Below are 19388 nucleotides of genomic sequence, written 5' to 3'. Positions count from 1 at the left end.
ATAAAAAGGAATAAATCCAAATGCTGGACACAGAACAAAACTTAAGCCCACAGAAAACAATCACAAAGAGCTATGCCAACCGTATATTCTCAAGGCACTTCATACAAATATAAGCTTGAAAGCAAGGCCACCAAACAGATCTCCTTCACCAAGAGACATCACTACAAATAGGCATATGCATATATCAAATTCTTGGCAAGGGAGTCAAAGAAAAAAAACTCTTTGAAATAGAAAAACCTGCAAACCTTGCATTCTCAGAGAGAGAATATGCCACATTATGGTTTTGCTAATAAAGAAAAAAGAATGGAGACAAACTTTGCAGGGCCACAGTTTATTCTCTCACACAAAGAGAAGATGCAAAAATAATTCCATTTATGTTTAGAATATATCGGTGTCTGTTTACCAAAGTTTGTAGTAATTGTCTGTAATCTATCTGCCATTACTGCTGGGAACATTCTTGCTACAAAATTAATACCACTCCCATGTTTACTAAAGTGTGATGAGATGAAATTTGCGATATGGTGTTATTTACGCAAGTGTAGCAGTTGGTTTTAATGTGATTAACGTGAGCTTTTGGACGCTTATTTAGGTTAACTGCATAATCTGCCTAAAATCTTGTGGATTTTTCTAGCACCACTGCCAGTGTCCCCACTAATGAATTGTTTATATATAATAATATTTATTAGCAATTTATAAATGTAATATTAAATATAATTATGGCCAATGAGGTAATATCGGTAATCAGTTATGCTTACATTTTATTCATTATTCTTAATGAATTCACTAATAATACACTTATTACATATATACATTCTTCCCCAGTGCAATCACTAATTTTCACTGCTCAGGCAAAAAAACTGACTTTATATCTTTCCCTCTATACAATTTCTGCCTTTGTTTCACATAATGCTACTCTCAAGGGGGCGATAAAAATTGGCGACAATTCTGGCAATAATCATTAATGTGATGATAGGCAATAATATATATGTGCACAAGAAAATTTGCATTGACAGAAGTGCTCACATTTTAGCAAACCTGCTGCATTTTTGCTGGTATTTTTTCTGGCACAGGTCACTAAAGCTGTCTATCACACCTTGGTAAACAAACACCATAGAGTGTCTGTTACATTGACCTCTTATATTCATCTTGATCATTCTCAACAAAAGGTTACTAAGTGCATGAGGAAAATAATAGAAGAGGGGCAAGAAGTTAAGCAGTGTTCATGGAAAATCTTATCAAATGCTTCATGGAAATTTCTTTTCTGTTCTCATTTTTTATACAGTGAGTTGCAGAACAAGGATTGTCATTCTTTGCAACTCCAGTTATTCCAGTACTACATAACCTAATAACTGTAGTCCGTAATATCTGGAGTGACAAAGGTTGCCTAACCTTTCTCCCACAGTTTAGATTTTATATATATATATATATATATATATATATATATATATATATATATATATATAATATATATATATAAACAGACAATACATCTTACATAACACACATTCTTTTCAGCTGTTTAGCTACAAACTACAGTGGCACCTCAATTTTACATTTTACCTCTTTTACATTGCTTTTTTTTTATTTGAAAATGTAATAATTGAAAAATGTAAAATGGGGGGTGGAGGTCAAAAACTCCTAACTCCATGCACCATCCTTCAATACCCCCATGCACTGTACCTTTTACCTACTCCTTGTGGGTGCAATTGGGGGTGGGGATGGAGCTGTGAGCAAGTCTCGGTAGGCGGGGAGAGGGCCAATGGGTTTTTCCCAGTGTCTTCTCGGCCCAGTCCACCCTGATGGAGGTTCCACTATAAACTGAAAAGGAAAACGTGTTTTGGGACATCAGTGTTTGTCATCTTATATAAAATGCCTGAAGGAAAAACTTTGATTCCTTGAAAGATTATATTCCAAATTAGCCCACAAGGTATCACACAAACCTTAACATTTTTTAATGGCATAAAGCAAACAATTTAAATGTCATGACTAGTGACATCTCCCTGTTATATACAGTGCTTTTAGTATTTACATTTACAGTTTTTTTTTAAGATTCTTAAAGCAACATTACTATATGTGCTGTGAATCAGTGAAGGGGTTAAGAGTCCCACCATCTGTGGGAGGCAGGTTATTTATTCCTTGCGGCAGAGCTGCCCTGAACATAACCTGCACTTTGATAAATTAAGGTACTTCTGCTGATTCCAACAAACACGTCAACTGTGATTGCCATGGAGAATTAGAGGAGTTTACTGATGCAAAGAGCCAGTAAAGAAATGTTGTGCAAGCTACAGAGAGACATTCCTTTTCAGCTCAGTGTGAGGAAAGTGTATTTTTCGGTTTTGTTCATTGTATCTTTAATTTAATACGATGCATAATGGTATTTATTCACAGTCTTTAAATTAGAATTCTACAAAATCAAGCAGACAAATTCTTTTATTGAACATATTTTCCAGCTTTCAGTTCAGCTGCCATGTGATCCTCAGGGAATTTCCTCATGTTCTTTCTTGTACATTCAGCTACAAATTCTCTCATATGAACATTATGGGGGAGATTTACTAATCCACGAACGAACCGAAAGTGTCCGAATGCGTTTTTTCGTAATGAATGGTATTTTTGCTTCTTTTTTGTCGCCGTCGCGAATTTGTCGTATATTTTCCACGACTTTTTCGTCACCATCGCGAAAAATTGTATTGTCGCAACGAGTACGAAAGTTTCGGATTCATTCAAGCTTCGGTATCGTGACTTTCCTTGGGTCAGGTTGGAGCTGCACAGTGCCATTTATTCCTATGGAAGGCTTCCAAAATCATGCAAAGTCGGAAAGGTTTTTCCGCCATTCACGATCGTTCAATATGAAAAAGTCGCGGCGGCGATGAAATAGTCACGCAAAATACGAAAAAAATCGCGATGGCGACGGAAAAGTCGCAAAATTTTCATTTCCAATCCGATTTTTTCCCTTTCGGGATTCGGATTCGTGGATTAGTATATCTCCCCCTATGTGTTTCCATCTATTCATCATCTGTGTGCTGGTCAATTACACTTTCATACACAGAAACGAAGGGCCTTGTGAGAATCATCCCAGTTCTACTCAGGTTATCAGGGCTTAATGTATGTGTTGCTAAATGCTAAAAGTAAACAGAAACACTCTGGTTAAATATGTTGGCAAAGTAAGGAACATAACATTTGTTTAGTCCTTGGACAAAACTCCCTTTGGTGATTCAAATATGTAGAAGACAGATTTTGTTATTTTGGTTTGAACATTAGGGGGTGCAAGAACTATTATTCCAAGCAAGCCAAACAGGAATCTCCACTGGCAATGATGGATTTTTTTCCTCTGAGCATGGTGGATTTCGATTAATCACCTAGATAGACAGGATACCACAGGCAACCACGTGTAGATTAATCAAAATTCGAGTTTGTAAAGTTTTTTTCTACACAAATGAACTCACAAACGAAAAGAGCACAAATGTTGCCTTATTTATTGAAAATCACAACAAAAAAGGTGAACACCAAAGTTCATTAAAAAAAACATGAAAACCTTAAATCGTGAATTTTACATCAAATAAATAGTACAAATAGTTCCCACAAAAATTATGAAAAACTTAAATACCTCAAAGTAAAAAAATATTGCCTTGGACGGCTTCCATTGGCTTCTACATGACCTTGACAGCTTTTAGATGGTATATTTTTACATTTTTTTAATAAATTGTGAAAAAATTGCTTTATTTTGCACAAAAAAATGTGTTTTAGGTCAAAAAACACAAAATTTGTAGTCCTATTCTGATATCTACTGGGAGCTGCTATCTTGCCCCCTTCCCATTGTTCTGCTGATCGGCTGTGGGGATGGGGGTGATCTCCAACTTGCAGCACAGCAGTAAAGTGTGACTGAAGCTTATCAGAGCACAGGTCACATGGCTGTGGCACCCTGGGAAATGAAGAATATGGGTAGCCCCATGTGAAATTTGAAAATGAAATATAAAAAAATGTGTGTGTGTTTTTGAAAAACAGATTTCAATGCAGGATTCTGCTGGAGAAGCTCAATTAACTGATGCATTTTGAAAAAAACATGTTTTTCCAGGACAGTATTTCTTTAAACTTGCTTTCTAGTTCTCTAAATGCTGAAATCCAATCTCTTACCAAAGTAAAAAGATCAGAAACCGAGTAACATAAAATAGAATTTGAGGTTTGTACAATTCCCATTAAAATCCATCACATTCTTAATACTTTGCTGTTCAATTTGAAAAGGTCAGAAGGCATTTAAAGATATGTATGTGTATTTTTGACAAGACATTTCTTTGAGAACTGTGACATGGGAATTCAGCAAAATGTAAATGACTGCTTTCTGTGCCATTTAGGCAGGTGGCGGAAAGGTAGAAAATGCTACATTCTCTCCAATGATTTACTTTATTATTCACAATAGAATTTATGAACTATATAAACTATGTCTGCAGTTTAGTCTGAAGTTGAACACTAACATATAATGGGTATGCTACCAAATATTGGCTGGCATCTCCATGTTACTTTTTTACTTATAATGCAGCATTTTTCAAAGATGTGCAGCCACCCACAAATTAGCATACACTTGTCAGTGCAGGCAAAAATCAAAATATCAGCCTTAGTAAATTGCCCACGAGCCGTGGCATCAGTTTTTCTTTCAGAATCTGCTTTCTCACTGAGCTTGAAAGTACCTTAAGCCAATTCTTAAACAGATGTCTTTCTAGTTGCACTTCCTATCCCCTTTGTAATTTCTCTAGGAAGCTTCTCTGTAAACCTCTGACAGTTTAGTTTGCAAAGTCCCTGGCTCACCCTGCTCTTTCTACTTCTCAGCTTCTCTTGCAAACTGTACACCTCCAGCTTTTTCTTTCATTTCCTAGACTTTTATCTTTCTTCCTGCCATTGGCAACCAAGAAACACATAATGCCCACCAATAACAAACAGAACATATGCAATAGCAGAGCAACAAATTGGCTAACTGGACCTCTCCCCACTGCTCCTTATGTGAGTTTAAATTTCCACACATGTGTACTCGCGGGGGTGTTCGCGCATGCTTTCGCAGCGCGGACGGGGGGGTGGGGAGATGATGAAGGGGGGGGCGGCTTCTGGATGCCCGGATGAGAAATCCGGTGCTGGAATATAGCAGTGCAATTCTAGGCTGCACAGAGAAGGACTGGCACAGTGCCAGTATGGAGTCCCAGTGCAGATTGATGAGAGCTTTGGTACTGGGGAAAATGAGCCCTTGAGATAGGGTGGGTGGAGGAGGGTGCCCCATGATATAACTCCCACCCTTTGTAACAATATGTATCTATATATAAATAAAGTTTTTTTTATATATTTATGAATTGGTATTTGGACTGTCTTGCTGACTGTTTTTTTTATTGTTCAGTTCTGAACTGCAACATTCAGTTGTTGCATTTCTGTTTTTTGACAATGGTTAATACATTATGTGATCGTATGACGATAAAATGCTCATATAATATCTCTTCTTAAATAAAATTAAGAGATCAAGTTGTTGCGAAGGTGTAAATATTTTAAAAATAATAATAAATTACAATGATAAAAAACTGAGAACTAAAGACTAAGGGGCTGATTTACTAACCCACGAATCCGACCCGAATTGGAAAAGTTCCGACTTGAAAACGAACATTTTGCGACTTTTTCGTATGTTTTGCGATTTTTTCGGCGTCTTTACGAATTTTTCGTTACCAATACGATTTTTGCGTAAAAACGCGAGTTTTTCGTAGCCATTACGAAAGTTGCGTAAAATCTTGCGATTTTTCCGTAGCGTTAAAACTTACGCGAAAAGTTGCGCCTTTTTCGTAGCGTTAAAACTTAAAAGGTGTGAAGTTTCGCATAAGTTTTAACGCTACGAAAAAAGCGCAACTTTTTGCGCAAGTTTTAACGCTACGAAAAATCGCAAGATTTTACGCAACCTTCGTAATGGCTACGAAAAACTCGCGTTTTTACTCAAAAATCGTATTGGTAACGAAAAATTCGTAAAGACGCCGAAAAAATCGCAAAAAATACGAAAAAATCGCAAAATACCGATCTTTACGAAAAAAACGCATTCGGACTCATTTCGACCCGTTCGTGGGTTAGTAAATGTGCCCCTAAGGGCTGATTTATCAATGTTCAAATTTTTTTAAAAATTCCGTAATTTAAATTCTTTTGTGCAAAAACTCACAAATTTAAATTACGGTTCGATATTAAAAGCAAAAAAATTTTAACAACTGGAATGCAAGACTTTGGCAACTAAAAGCTTGCAAGTTCATTCATGTAACAGTCAATGAAAATTGTCCAAAACAAAATAGTTTGTAGACCCATTGAAAATGATGAGAAGGCTACAAATTCAATGCCTTTGAGTTTTATTTTTCAGTTTAAAAGTACTGTTTTCAACAATCAAGAAGCCAGAAAAGGAAAATAATAGGGATGTAGAGGACCAAAACCTGATGCTACGTATTCTTTTCTTGACTGATTCCCTAGGAATTACCAAAGTTGTGAGTAGTTGGAAAACTTGCAGACTTTTGCTAATTTACTTTGTTCTATTTTCATTATTACTATTACTTTAGGGACCTGTGCATCTCAATAAAAGTCACAAGTTGTTGCATATTACAGTTGACATGTGAAAAAAACACAAAATAAAAAATGAAGACAACTGGAATTACTCATTTAAGTCTAGTGACCTAGCATGTACGTGTGCCTTGGTTTGTTTGTGTGCACAGTGAATCGTATGATCCCAGGGGGCGGCCCTTAGTGCTTAAAATGGCAATTTTCTATTTAGGACTACCAAATGGCACATACTACTAAAGAAAATATATTTTTATGATTGAAAATAGTTTATTTAGTAGAAAATAATACACTATAATGTATATCTGATCTGTAGTAATATTGTGTTAGTACAATCTAATTAGATAGCAAATGGCTAATTAAAGTTTATATCTTAATACATTTTAAATGTCCACTCTAATTCTTTCTAGCATGATTGTCAATGTGATAGGACAGACTGCTGGACTGAATATTGGGAGATTTTGTATATGCATTACAGACTGATTCTGTAGGAACGGTAGATCCTAAAGGGCTAAAAGGATATGTCAACCCAATAAAGAATTTTTTGCCTACTAAAAGAAAACATAATTCTAAGCAACTTTCCAATAATTATTAAACACTTTTAGTGTTCTAAAAGTTATTTGTAAATGTAATCGCTACTGAAAGCAACATTGGTTTAACTCCTGGTTATGACTTTTTAAACAAAGTTGCAAAGGTCAGTCTCCTCCAGCAAGACAGGTCTTGCTTGTGTTACATTATTTCAAAAGCAAAAGCCACCAGGGCAGAGAATAGAGAAGGACAGACAAACACTGCTTTTAATAGCAATTTTATATAAAAATAGCTTAAAACCAATTACAAATTTGTAATGAATGTATATTGTAAAGTTGCTAAAGTTTTCTTTTATTAGGCAAAACATTATTTTTTGGGTTGGTATGTCCTATAATGTACTTTTAAGACAAGATATGCCTTGCCCAATAGAAACCTAGACCCAAATACAGTATTTTAACAACCTTCCTTAGCTAGCTTTTATGCTTTTATGCTCATTTAGGGATTGTGGATATGCCTTGGTACTTTCATGATCTAAAGATACTTGAATGAGTTTGGATTAAGCATAGGTTCTTCTTGACTTGACTTGTGGGAGGACCAAAATATCCCACAGTTTCCAGCAGTAGAATAATTGCTATGGTAGAGATCTGAAAACTGTAATAAACCCAATAAAGCTTGCAATGCAGTGATAAAATGTGTTTTCCATGGTGACTAAATGTTGGTGGGGATGAATGGGTTTAAGGAAATTAGAAGGTCATTAACTACATGCAAAGCAAAATGTAAAGTGCAAAAATGGTGAAATGCGCCATGTTTCTGTACTATATACCCTTCTCTGCACACTTAATAAATTGCTACAAATCACTGAGCTACAAAACAGAGTGCACAGACCTGTGTTTTCCTGTACCTGTACCATGCACCAGAGTTTCAATCTGACTAGAGGTGCAGAGTGGAACACTGCCCCTACCCAGAGTGAATAAACAAATGTGCACCCCTTAGTGCTCCTGTACTTACTGCAAAAACAATAGAAATGACAGGTGTTGCAGTATTGCTAGCGAATTTGGATACTAAATTATGCTAAAACATTAATTGAATGTCCTTTCAAAAAAGGAAGCCGTTTAATAAATCTCTTTCCATCAATAAATGTGTTCTTCATATATTATCACACCATATTTTAATAAAAATTACTTTTATTGTACCTAAGATATTATTAGATAATATAAAGTTCCCCTCAGGGTATAATGTTTGTGGCAACAATATTGTCTGAGAAAAAGAAACAGCAAAAATCACATCCACAAAGCCTTGATCCCTTATGTTGTCTTATATTGTTACCAAGTAACCATAAATGTTACTTCTTGTATGGGTTATTGATTGCTTTATATGTTACTCTGTACGTCCAGTGTATGAAACCCACTTATCGAACAGTGCTGTGGAATATGTTGGCACTTTATAAATGTTAATAATAATAAATGTTAATAAAATGTGAAGATCCTCTCTTTTAGTGAGGTTGCCAAACAAACGGTTCTTTGCCCACCTAAAGTTGGAGATAGCAGACTGATCTGATTATTTGGCCCTATCATAATTAACTTCAAATGTTCAATCTTTTATTTGTATTTCTTTGGCAGGAATGGTTGGAGGTTAAAGTTCTTTGAGCACCTTAATAAATGATTGGAGATAACTACTGTGTTCTCTGTACAATGCTAACACAGCATCTCATTTTCCCTATGTGTGTATATTTTTCCATCTGTGCAATGAAATACTGAATTTTATAGCTGTACTTTTTCTCAGGAAAAATTGCGGTGATCAAATTCCTAGAGTGGGCAATGTTTTAATATTATAGTTATTGTAAGTACAGACAACAACTCAAAATGCAGTTTAAAATAATAATAAGACAAGTGTGCCCTAAAGCATAGATTAGAAAATGACTGTAATAATATCATGCAGATAATGGTGAGAGCAATGTAAATAATCTTTGCCTGTTGAGTTCTTATAAGTAAGGCTTTTCTAATCCTTTACTGACATAGGGACTAAAATATTAATACTGGATTAATATTCTACAGTTATACAGAATGCTAATATTAGTTCAATTATGACTTGTGTGCTAAACCAAAAAATCTCCTAAATTTCATACGAAGGACAAGGAGAACACAGAGGGAGACTATCTTTTTGAGGATATGGCAGATCATGCATCTGATGGGATGGCACCAACCAGTCCCAATCACCAAGAGGCCTTACATCTTACAGTGGAAAACGTTACAAAACTGGAGCTTGAGTATCAATCTGTAGAAGGATTTCTCTCTCAAAGAGATGATGCGGAAAAGTACATCATGGTGTCACAGTGGTTGTCTCAGGATAGGGAAAAAAGCACAGCGGCAGCATTATCACCAGAAGCAATTCCTGTACATTCAGTTGAAAACCAAAAGTCAAATGTGCAGATGAGAGTACAAATGGAAATAATACCCCATATGGAAGGTATATTTGTATATTGCTCTTATACCTGTTTTATTTTATTCATTTTGGATTTTGTATTTACTTCTATAGAAATGACAAACTAAAAATGTAATAAATAATACAATTTTCAAGATTCAGAACAAGCAGTGTTAAGAATATATAAGGAGGAATACTTCTTTCAGTAGCTATTACATGAAAATAGCTCTAAAACCACTGAGTTCTTAGAACTGCAGTTTCTTGCTTTATGAAAAAAAATTGTAATAGCTGAATTCCTTTTGATCATTATAAAGGTATTTTCATGTAGCCCATCTATTGTACTTGTATTTCTGGAGTTAATGTTAATGGTTTCAGTAAAAGTATCATCGCACTTTAATTATTAGTCTCTGTTCCTCAAACCTGACAACCATAGCTCAGATAGCTCTGGATGGTTGGTATTTGAAGTGACACAGTTAAAACAGGGCTAAAAAGTGGGATCTGCCCAATCAGCAAGTCAAATTAATTGGACTAATTTAATGAGGATGAATAAATATACACTAAGGGGCTAATTTATTAACATTCAAATTTGAATTTTTTTTTCCTCATTTCAAATTTTTTCAAAGAACACCCCCAAACTTATAGTTTTCAAAATTCGATGTCCGCCATCGAAAAGCTTGCAAGTAAATGTAGAAGTTAATGGGAGTTGTCTACAGCAAAATGTCTGCAATTTACACGTGATCTGATTATTAATTACCCATACAGAAATGTCATTTTTAGCTTTTACAGTTGAACTTGAACCTCCAAAAATACTGGTGTGGTGTGTAGTATCTTCAGTATATATAGGCCTACCACTTGTGTTCCACTGCTTGATTTATTTTCCATTAACTAGAGTATAAGAGCAAAGCACAAGACAGTAAAATCAACGTGTCAACAAATTATTCAGCAGTAAAGAAGGAAAGGTATGTTTTCTTTTACTTTGCCCTTTGTAGTTATTTACTGATGCACTCAACTTTGTATAAATTATAGTTGCAACAAGTGGAAGTTTGTTTAGTAACCTGAGTTGAGAAGAACTGAGCATGCTCAGTAGCCAAAAGCCAAAGTAAATTCCTAAGGGAGGGGGCCAAGCGGATTAGAGAAGGAGAAGGAATCCCAAACTATTAAGGGGATGCTGCAGCCTTACTATTAACCTTTGAAAAACAGAGTGGCAGGTATTTAACGATTTAAAAGAGGCTGTTCACTGATTTTATTTTTTTTTTGTGGGGGGTTTATGTGTCATTTAGGGCTTCTATATAATATTATTATTATTTTGCAACTAACATGGATTGCTTACATGGCACAACATGGTAGCTTAGTTACCATCAAGTACAAGGTACTGTTTTATTTTTAGTGGGGAAAAAACAGATCAGTAAAAAAATATTAAATTGTTTATTTAAATAGGATATTTAAATATTTACTCCCCTCAATTGTTTTAAGTCTCCTTGTATAATTTACCCATATGGAGTAACTACTAATGTTTTCTTCAAGAACACTGTAATTATGAATAAGCTAATATATTGCTGTTATCTCCTATAGAAAACGAATACAGAGATGCACCATTAGTTTGCATAATGCTTGTGTCTGGCATTATTGAATAACTTATAATGTGCGTTCACTGAAAATAACCACATTTATATATTGATTGTGATTTTTGATAAATACATATTTATTATGCATTATCTATGTTAACAAAAATGAAGTTATTGAGATGCAGCACGAAATATGCAGAACATTTTCATTCCCACATAAAATATTGCAATCTGCACTTAATGTATAAATAAAAAGTGGCCAAAACCATGCAAAAGCTAATGTACCATCTTGAAGCTAATGAATCTCATAATTTTCCTTTTAAACGGCTCATTCTTTTGTTCCCTATTGACATTTACATTGAGTATGTCTGTTCTGATGAATCTGTATACAGTGAAATAGTACACAAGATCAGAAGTTAAAATGAATAAAATTGCTTTTTATTAACCTGGAATTAAAAGGAAATGTAAGCATTGATCTGTAGGTATGTGCAATGCCAAATGAATCCATCTTGTGAAACAGCTTGGTGCAGCTGAGCTGAATAAAGTGGAACTTTCATAAACTTATACCCATTTGTTGCATTTCAGGCATTATTAACTAAACTGAATGAAATGTAGAAATGTATTTGCAGAATCGACAGATCTGCAGCTGATGTGAAAGAATATGCTGTGCACAAGAAAAGATTAATGGCTAAAAGTGTTAAGACACAAACAGATTGGAGCTGGCATACAATGCCCTCACTGAGCTTTAGTAAGAATGGTAAGAATGATTATCCATCCAAATTATTTTTTTTTTTAAAATGCAACCTTACATGACAGTAAAAATAATGGAAGTTCACTATTTTACAAGAATATTATACTTATTACTCTCAGCCTCCAGCTGGATCGTATGTGCCTCTAAAACCTCCAAATACTTCCCAGTCCCATGTGTCTCTCTACTAAGAGAGGCCATCTCAGGTATTATATACTTGTGCATCAGATGCATGAAATAATATACTGCACAGATCTTATTTTATGCACTGTATGTTGGTTTTTTGGTTTTATAATACACAGATCCAAGGGGTCATACCTTTTTCTTGGAAGCTGAGGGGTGCAAGAACCAATTAGTGCTCACTCAACAAGCAATTGCGCCACAGAGAATTCTGGGCTTTGCACCAAGAACTTTGCACACTGCTTTCTGTTTTATAACTTAACCCATCACTATCGTGTGGTGGTGGAGTAATGGACCATATGGTGTACTGTATGCTACCCTATTGATATGATGCTATGCACATCTCCTATACTATATTCTGTTCTTTCTGAGAAGCTATATGGCATACTGTACATACCATTTCATGTATGTTTTTTTTACTGGATTTATATAATATTTAGAGCACATCTTATCTATGCCATGCTTGTCTATCTGAGGGTATTATAATGTACCCCAACTACACGATCAAATGCCTGTACAGACTCCAGTTGATTTAATGAATGCCAGTTATCATAAGTGTTTTAATACACAGAGTACATTTACTTTTACATGTACATTTTATCCACAGCTGGACCAAGGTTGTTTTGCACTCTAACCAAGGATATCAATGTGAGCCCCCCAACCAAAGCCCTATTAAAAGAACAATACACAACAACATTGTATAATTGCCCCTCAGATGCCAAAAAATACTGTTTAAGGATTAGTGTTTCCAAAATAGCCTTCAAAACTCAAGGCACTCAAACGCATTCTAATAAATTGACACAGGTAGCATTAAAAACCTTCCAGACCATCAGGAAAGGTTAAATAAATAGAACAAAATATTGGACTGTTGGGAACTCCCAGCTCAATATTTTATATATAAATGCTACTATTATGCTATGTTATCTGTAATAGCTGTTACAGTTACATATCGCTTGCGATAGCTACTTTCATTCAGGGTTGGACTGGGGTGTGCAGGGCTCACTGGGGCTGCATTTATACTTGGGGTTTTTTTTACCTTTGGATGAATCCAAAAGTATACTTGTTTTTTTTTTTACCTTTGGATTCATCCCAGGTTGGACTAAGAATTCTAGGCATTTATAGTATTATTATAGAAAGCCACCTCAAAGTTTTTAAAAAAAAAAAAAACTATATGTGATGGTTTACTATACTGAAAGTAGAGTGTCACAATCTGAGAGAATCTCCCTAGCTTCACATTTCTCCATTCTCAAAGAGACAGTTTGGCCATTGGTTCACTTTCAACCTTCTTCCTGGAAAAAACAAGCACTTTCTATGATTTTTTTTTTATGTTTTTCCACTGTACTGTGTATTTTATTCTCTTTCTTTCCCTTCACATATTCTGAAGTTTTCGTTTAGCTCACAGCTGCCTTGCTGTTAGCAGTGTGTTGCAGAAAGAAAATACAAATCCTAATATAATGGCTAAAAGCAATTCATTTTCTTCCCAGCATGGGTTTGATATCAGTGAGTAGAGGCCCTTATTGAAAACTAAAGAGCACTTCCAGTTCTTAGGGAAAAAAATAGAAAACATCCTAATGCAGTATTACTCAACCTCCATCTCAACGAGAAGGTTTCAAGGACATGCCCAGCTAACCACAAGGGAATTACTTTAAATGAATAAGCAACTAATCAACAAGCCTGTTCTCAGGCAGCATCAAGTATAGTGTTTCTTGTATAGTCACACTGCCATGCAGAACCAATAGCAAAATAACATTGCTTCATGTTTAAAAATCTGACAATTATCGAATTGTCTTGAAATAGTAAAATAATAAAACATTTTTTTTTTCATATTAGAAAAATATTATGATTGGATATAGTTAGGAGTCCTGCTCATCCATTCTTTAATCTCTATGTTTAGATGTCAAACATAGCTTTGAAAGACAATGTGAATATTTTGACTGTCCAGTGTAATTGTGCATCAAGACTAGGGGGCTGATTTACTAAGACACGATTTCGAATCCGAATTTGAAAAATTCCGATTGGAAACGAACATTTTGCGACTTTTTTTTTTTTTGCGTAAAAACGCGAGTTTTTCGTCGTCTTTACGAGTTTTGCGTAAAAACGCGAGTTTTTCGGCGTCTTTACGAAAGTTGCGCAAAGTCGCGATTTTTTCGTATCGTTAACACTTGCGCGCAAAGTCGCGCCTTTTTCTTAGCGTTAAAACTTAAAAGGCGCGACGTTTCGCACAAGTTTTAACGCTCCGAAAAAATCGCGACTTTGCGCAACTTTCGCAAAGATGCCGAAAAACTCGCGTTTTTACGCAAAAATCGTAAAGACGCCGAAAAACTCGCGTTTTTACGCAAAAATCGTAAAGACGCCAAAAAAATCGCAAAATTACCGATCATTACGAAAAAAACGCAATTGGACGCATTCGGCCCGTTCGTGGGTTAGTAAATGTGCCCCTAGAAGTAAACTGAGCGAACCACTGTGATCTGTAGACTGTTTTATGGAGAAATTCATTCCCCAATCTTACTATCTGATTATTAGTTAGTTAGTTAATAGTTTGTTTTCTTGTGTAACACTGTTTAGGAAATGGGTCTGAATTAATCCTGGCCAGGTGAGTTATAACTCCCTGCAACTCCTGGTAGAGCATGGGTTACATGGACTCTTTCCTCTCAGTTGGGCCCTCACTGTACTGTGGGAGGAAGAGTTAACCACACTGAATTCATGCACATATCTTTTAAATAACATGAGTTCCAGTTATTCCTAAAACAAATGAAAACTCTTTATTCATTGAAAAGGTTCACATCTGTTTGCCTGGTCCAGATCTTATGGAACATCAATCACTTCACAATTATTTTTCAGCTGTAGTATTAACAACACCCCAGAGAAAATACTCACTGCCTTGTTAAAACAATCCCCAGCACTAGGTAAAGCTCACTGTGATACCTCGTGTCAGGAACCCCCAATCGCTGAGCCTAACCAAGTTCCTATACTGGCGGATTTGACAATGCAGTGTACTACACTTTACTTGCCTCCTTGTTGGAGCCTCTGACTGCTCTACTAACTACCCTGATCCTCCCTATCAGACCTAAAGCTAGCTATTACAAAACTTACTAACATATACTATGCCTACTGAGACCTACCTTCCGCCTAGTCCCTTCAACATACCACCTTCTCCAGCAGGTGGGGGTTAAAAGAGACAGAACATGTGGTGACTTCCCTTTTTATAGAGTAGGAAATGCTGAGTGAATTGCCAGGGAAATACATTGACCTGGAAAAAGGAAACACTTCCCCTCCAAAATGTAAAGAAGGACTAACACTTAGCTAGCCAAAACCTTTCTGGGACTACTTGTAATTAAGGTTAGCAAAACCTTTCCCCTACGCTTGCATTAGCATAATATTCTCAGAAAGACAGACAACTCCCAATGCCTGTTATCAGGATTCATGTGTTGAAAGTATTTGTTATACTGCTGAAGACCTAAACCTACCAAGACAGAAGTGACAGACTTGCAAATCAGTGGATAAAACATGAATTGGTATGTAAAACTGGTTGTTCAAATGCAGTTACTGCCATGGATATAGGTCTGACAGAGTGTAGACAAAAGTTATGAGAGTGTCTCATTGCACTTTGTTTCTTCATAAAAGCTATGGTAATTGTATATGTAGTAGTATACGTACATTTGTTGGGTTGCTAGATAACACCTTCTTCTTGCTTTATGTAAGGGAATATAATAAAATCATCACCTCTTAGTATTTCCATTAGACAAGTACTGAAATACATTGTAAACAAAAGCAAAATATTGTGGATAAAAAAAGAAGAAAGTAGTAACATTTACCTCTTAATATGCTTATGTTCTTATGGCTTTGAAAGTCAATGCCTTTATAAAAATACACATTTCTGTTGTTAATAAATGCTAAATGCTGGTCTCTTTCAGAAAGCTCTGAAACTGAAGATAATGATGCAGTTATAACAGCAAAGGAGACAAGACAATGTAAGTAACTAAAGCTTTATAATTCACATAATTAAAGGGGCAGTATAGCCACTTCTTTAACAAGAGTTCAATGAAAAGGGCTTGTGCTCAACATACTTTTTGCCTATTGGTTTCATCACCTTAAATACCTTAAAAGGACCAAACATGGTGTAGCTTCTGTGTAATAATAAAACAGTACCTTGTACTTGATCCCAACTAAGATATAATAAATCCTTAGTGGAGGCAAAACAATCCTATTGGGTTTATTTAATATTTTAATGATTTAGTACAGTGTTTTTCAACCTTTTTTGGGCAAAGGCACACTTGTTTCATGAAAAAAATCACGAGGCACACCACCATTAGAAAATGTTAAAAAATTTAACTCTGTGCCCAGCAGCAGTGCCCCCCTAGTACATTGGTGCCCAGCAGCAGTGCCCCCCTAGTACATTGGTGCCCAGCAGCAGTGCCCCCCTAGTACATTGGTGCCCAGCAGCAGTGCCCCCCTAGTACATTGGTGCCCAGCAGCAGTGCCCCCCTAGTACACTGGTGCCCAGCAGCAGTGCCCCCCTAGTACATTGGTGCCCAGCAGCAGTGCCCCCCTAGTACATTGGTGCCAAGAGCAGTGCCCCCCTAGTACATTGGTGCCCTGCCTACGGCACACCAGGCAACATCTCGCGGCACACTAGTGTGCCGCGGAACAGTGGTTGAAAAAAGCTGATTTAGTAGACTAACGGTGGCCATACACAGTAAGATCCGCTAGCTTAGCAAGGTCGCCAAGTGAGCGATGTTCTCCCAATATCCCTACCTATGGGTGGGCGATATTGGGCTAATCCGGTTGTATCTGTCTGCACAGTATAGGCACAGTTGGTTCTGGGACTGCATCAACAAGCTTGTCCTATCGAGATCTGACCAATTTCAGGCCAGATGTCGGTAGGGCAGGCCCATTGTTTGTGCCGATACATGGGCCGATAAGATGCATAATCGATGTAAAGGACCGATATCGGCAGCTAGAATCGGTCCATGTATGGCCACCTTTAAGGCATGGTGATCCAAATTACGGAAAGACTCCTTATCCAGAAAACCCCAGGTTCAAAGCATTCTGGATAACAAGTCCCATACCTGTATATGTTTTGACCTGGTACCTGGTTCAAAAAAAATCTATATTTGTGGTTGTGATGATGCTGGTAAAATATATAGCTAATTTTTAGACTTATTTTCACAGCTGTTTCTGAAAACACATCTGAAATAAAGTCTCTGGATTCAGAATGTGAGGGGCAACTTGGAGAATCAGAGGTACAATTTTAGATCTTGTTGGCATTACATGTATTTCTATATCAATGCATGTTTTATAGTTACTAACACCTTTATATGCAATGCTTTTATCTTAACATCTTAAGTAAAGAGGGTATCTGTTAGTGTTGACTATATAGTAAAAAATGTACACCCAATTGTAAAATATAAAAATATTATAAATTTTACATGAGCATATAAAATAATGATTATGGAACCCAGAGGTGACTTCTAATATCCTCATATTTTACAAAAGTGGATTTTACAACAGGGGGTGCATAATTTATTATAATACACAAGTTCCAGTAGGTCATGTGACAAAAATTACAACACTGAGCTCTGATTATAACTAATGACATCACCAAGCACCATTTATAAGTATATAATTAACAGGATATTCATGGCTCTTGTGTATTATATACAAATATATGAGTGAAGTAAAAAAACAACAGCAAATGGACAGTATCTATTAGGAATAAGTCTAAAGCAACTGGAGTTTCTGAGTTTTTTTGAAAACATTTGACCACTCCAAGAGCTTTTTCAGTACAACAACTTTGCCACTTTGTGCAGGTAGCAGAATATTTTTACTTTATTATATACTATAAAATATTTGTAGAAATTAGCAGTATAGGCCTTTTTAGTTGTACCTTACATACCCATGAATGAGTACTAGTTGATCCGTGTAGGCCAAAACAATATTTAACACCAGCAAAACTGACATAAACAAATTATATGGGTGGAAAATTCAAATATTTAAAAGTCGCATATTATTCAATATACAATATGCAAATAAAAGTACTGAAGGGTCACGGATCATAGATTCTGCATCCTGGGGCACTTTGGGGTCAGGAAGTGGAGAGGCAGCTTTTAAAGCCACAACTATATCCCCCCACCCCTCATTTCTCTGCCCCTAGCCAATGAGGAGAGAGGGGGAACGAATGGTCCCAGACAACAGCAGATATAAGGAATTCTGAACCCCTCACCATTGCCTTCACTCCACTATTCTTACCAAGATGGTGTCCTTTACCAGACACTACAGCCCTCGTCAATATCCTAAAAGCCTGCCTGCACCCACTTGCATTTACAGAAATACAGGATTTTGCACTCTTCCAGCAAAAAACATACAAAATACAATATATGAGTGTACACACACACATACATATCACTTTTTTATTTTGCTCCAGCTTCCACTAGATGATAAAGAGGATATACTAAAGGAAAGCGAAGACCAAGCATTGTGTGCATTCTGTCACAAAGCAGAAAAAGCGTTACCAGGAGTTGAACAACTGGCTTCTGAACCTGTGGACACGGTAAGAGGCAGATTTACTAAAACTCAAATTTTTTTCACTTGTATTTTTTTTTGTGAAACGTTGAATAAACTCATTTATATGAATGTTAGACAAAAAAGTGAAAAATCAAGTGCGGACAAATGTTGCAGAAAAGTCATGAAAATTGCAACTTATTCAACTTGGCAGATATATATAAATATCAAAGTAGGGGACCAGCACTCCAAAATTTGTGAACAATCAAATCTTTTATTTCACCATCATACTGTGATTTCAACGTTTTGGTCCCACTTGGGGATCTTGAGCAAGGAGCAGGGCCGGAACTAGGGGTAGGCAGAAGAGGCAGCTGCCTAGGGCGCAACGATTGAGGGGCGCCAGGCAGGAGCCTCTCCTGCCTACCCCTAGTGCTACTTTGTCATTGCCTCCGCCGCTTGTCATTAGCGGCGGAGGCAATGACCGATCTAATCGCCCCGCCCCCCCTGCACCGCCTCCTGGGGAGGTGGGCGGAGTTGGCCGACCGGGTTGCCTAGGGCGCCCGGTCGGCTTGGCCCGCCCCTGGCAAGGAGATATAAATATATATATATATATATAAATCGAACATATGTCGCACTCACAGGTCTTAGCGAAAACTTTTATTGTGTCAAGCTAATGTTTCGGCTGTCTCCACAGCCTTTCTCAGTACATCCATGTATCTCCCTTTGCTTTAACTCCACAACAGACTACATTAATAAATCAGATTCCCCAGTCCTGAATAGTTAGGCTAATGGCATTGAATCTAACTTCTGCCTTGTGTCTCCTGGTGCTTTGGCCTTGCACATCCTGAATGATATGCAAAGTAGGGGACAGCCAGAGGCCCCTTACA

General features: G+C 36.6%; 1 protein-coding gene across 1 annotated transcript in view; it reads left to right on the top strand.

Moving 5' to 3' along the window:
- Nucleotides 1-19388, top strand: part of erich6b (glutamate rich 6B) — a 60994-nt gene that overhangs the window by 3006 nt on the left and 38600 nt on the right. Inside the window, exons 2-7 of the mRNA XM_018091671.2 lie at nucleotides 9216-9552; nucleotides 10397-10466; nucleotides 11702-11829; nucleotides 15915-15971; nucleotides 17173-17243; nucleotides 18425-18550. Coding sequence (XP_017947160.2) covers nucleotides 9216-9552; nucleotides 10397-10466; nucleotides 11702-11829; nucleotides 15915-15971; nucleotides 17173-17243; nucleotides 18425-18550 — 789 coding nt within the window. The remainder of the gene's footprint in view (nucleotides 1-9215; nucleotides 9553-10396; nucleotides 10467-11701; nucleotides 11830-15914; nucleotides 15972-17172; nucleotides 17244-18424; nucleotides 18551-19388) is intronic.

The sequence above is a fragment of the Xenopus tropicalis genome, chromosome 2 (genome assembly GCF_000004195.4).
Source record: "Xenopus tropicalis strain Nigerian chromosome 2, UCB_Xtro_10.0, whole genome shotgun sequence".
Lineage (NCBI taxonomy): Eukaryota > Metazoa > Chordata > Amphibia > Anura > Pipidae > Xenopus > Xenopus tropicalis.
The sequence above is the reverse complement of the archived record's forward strand: the minus strand, read 5'-3'. Positions and strand labels throughout refer to the sequence as shown.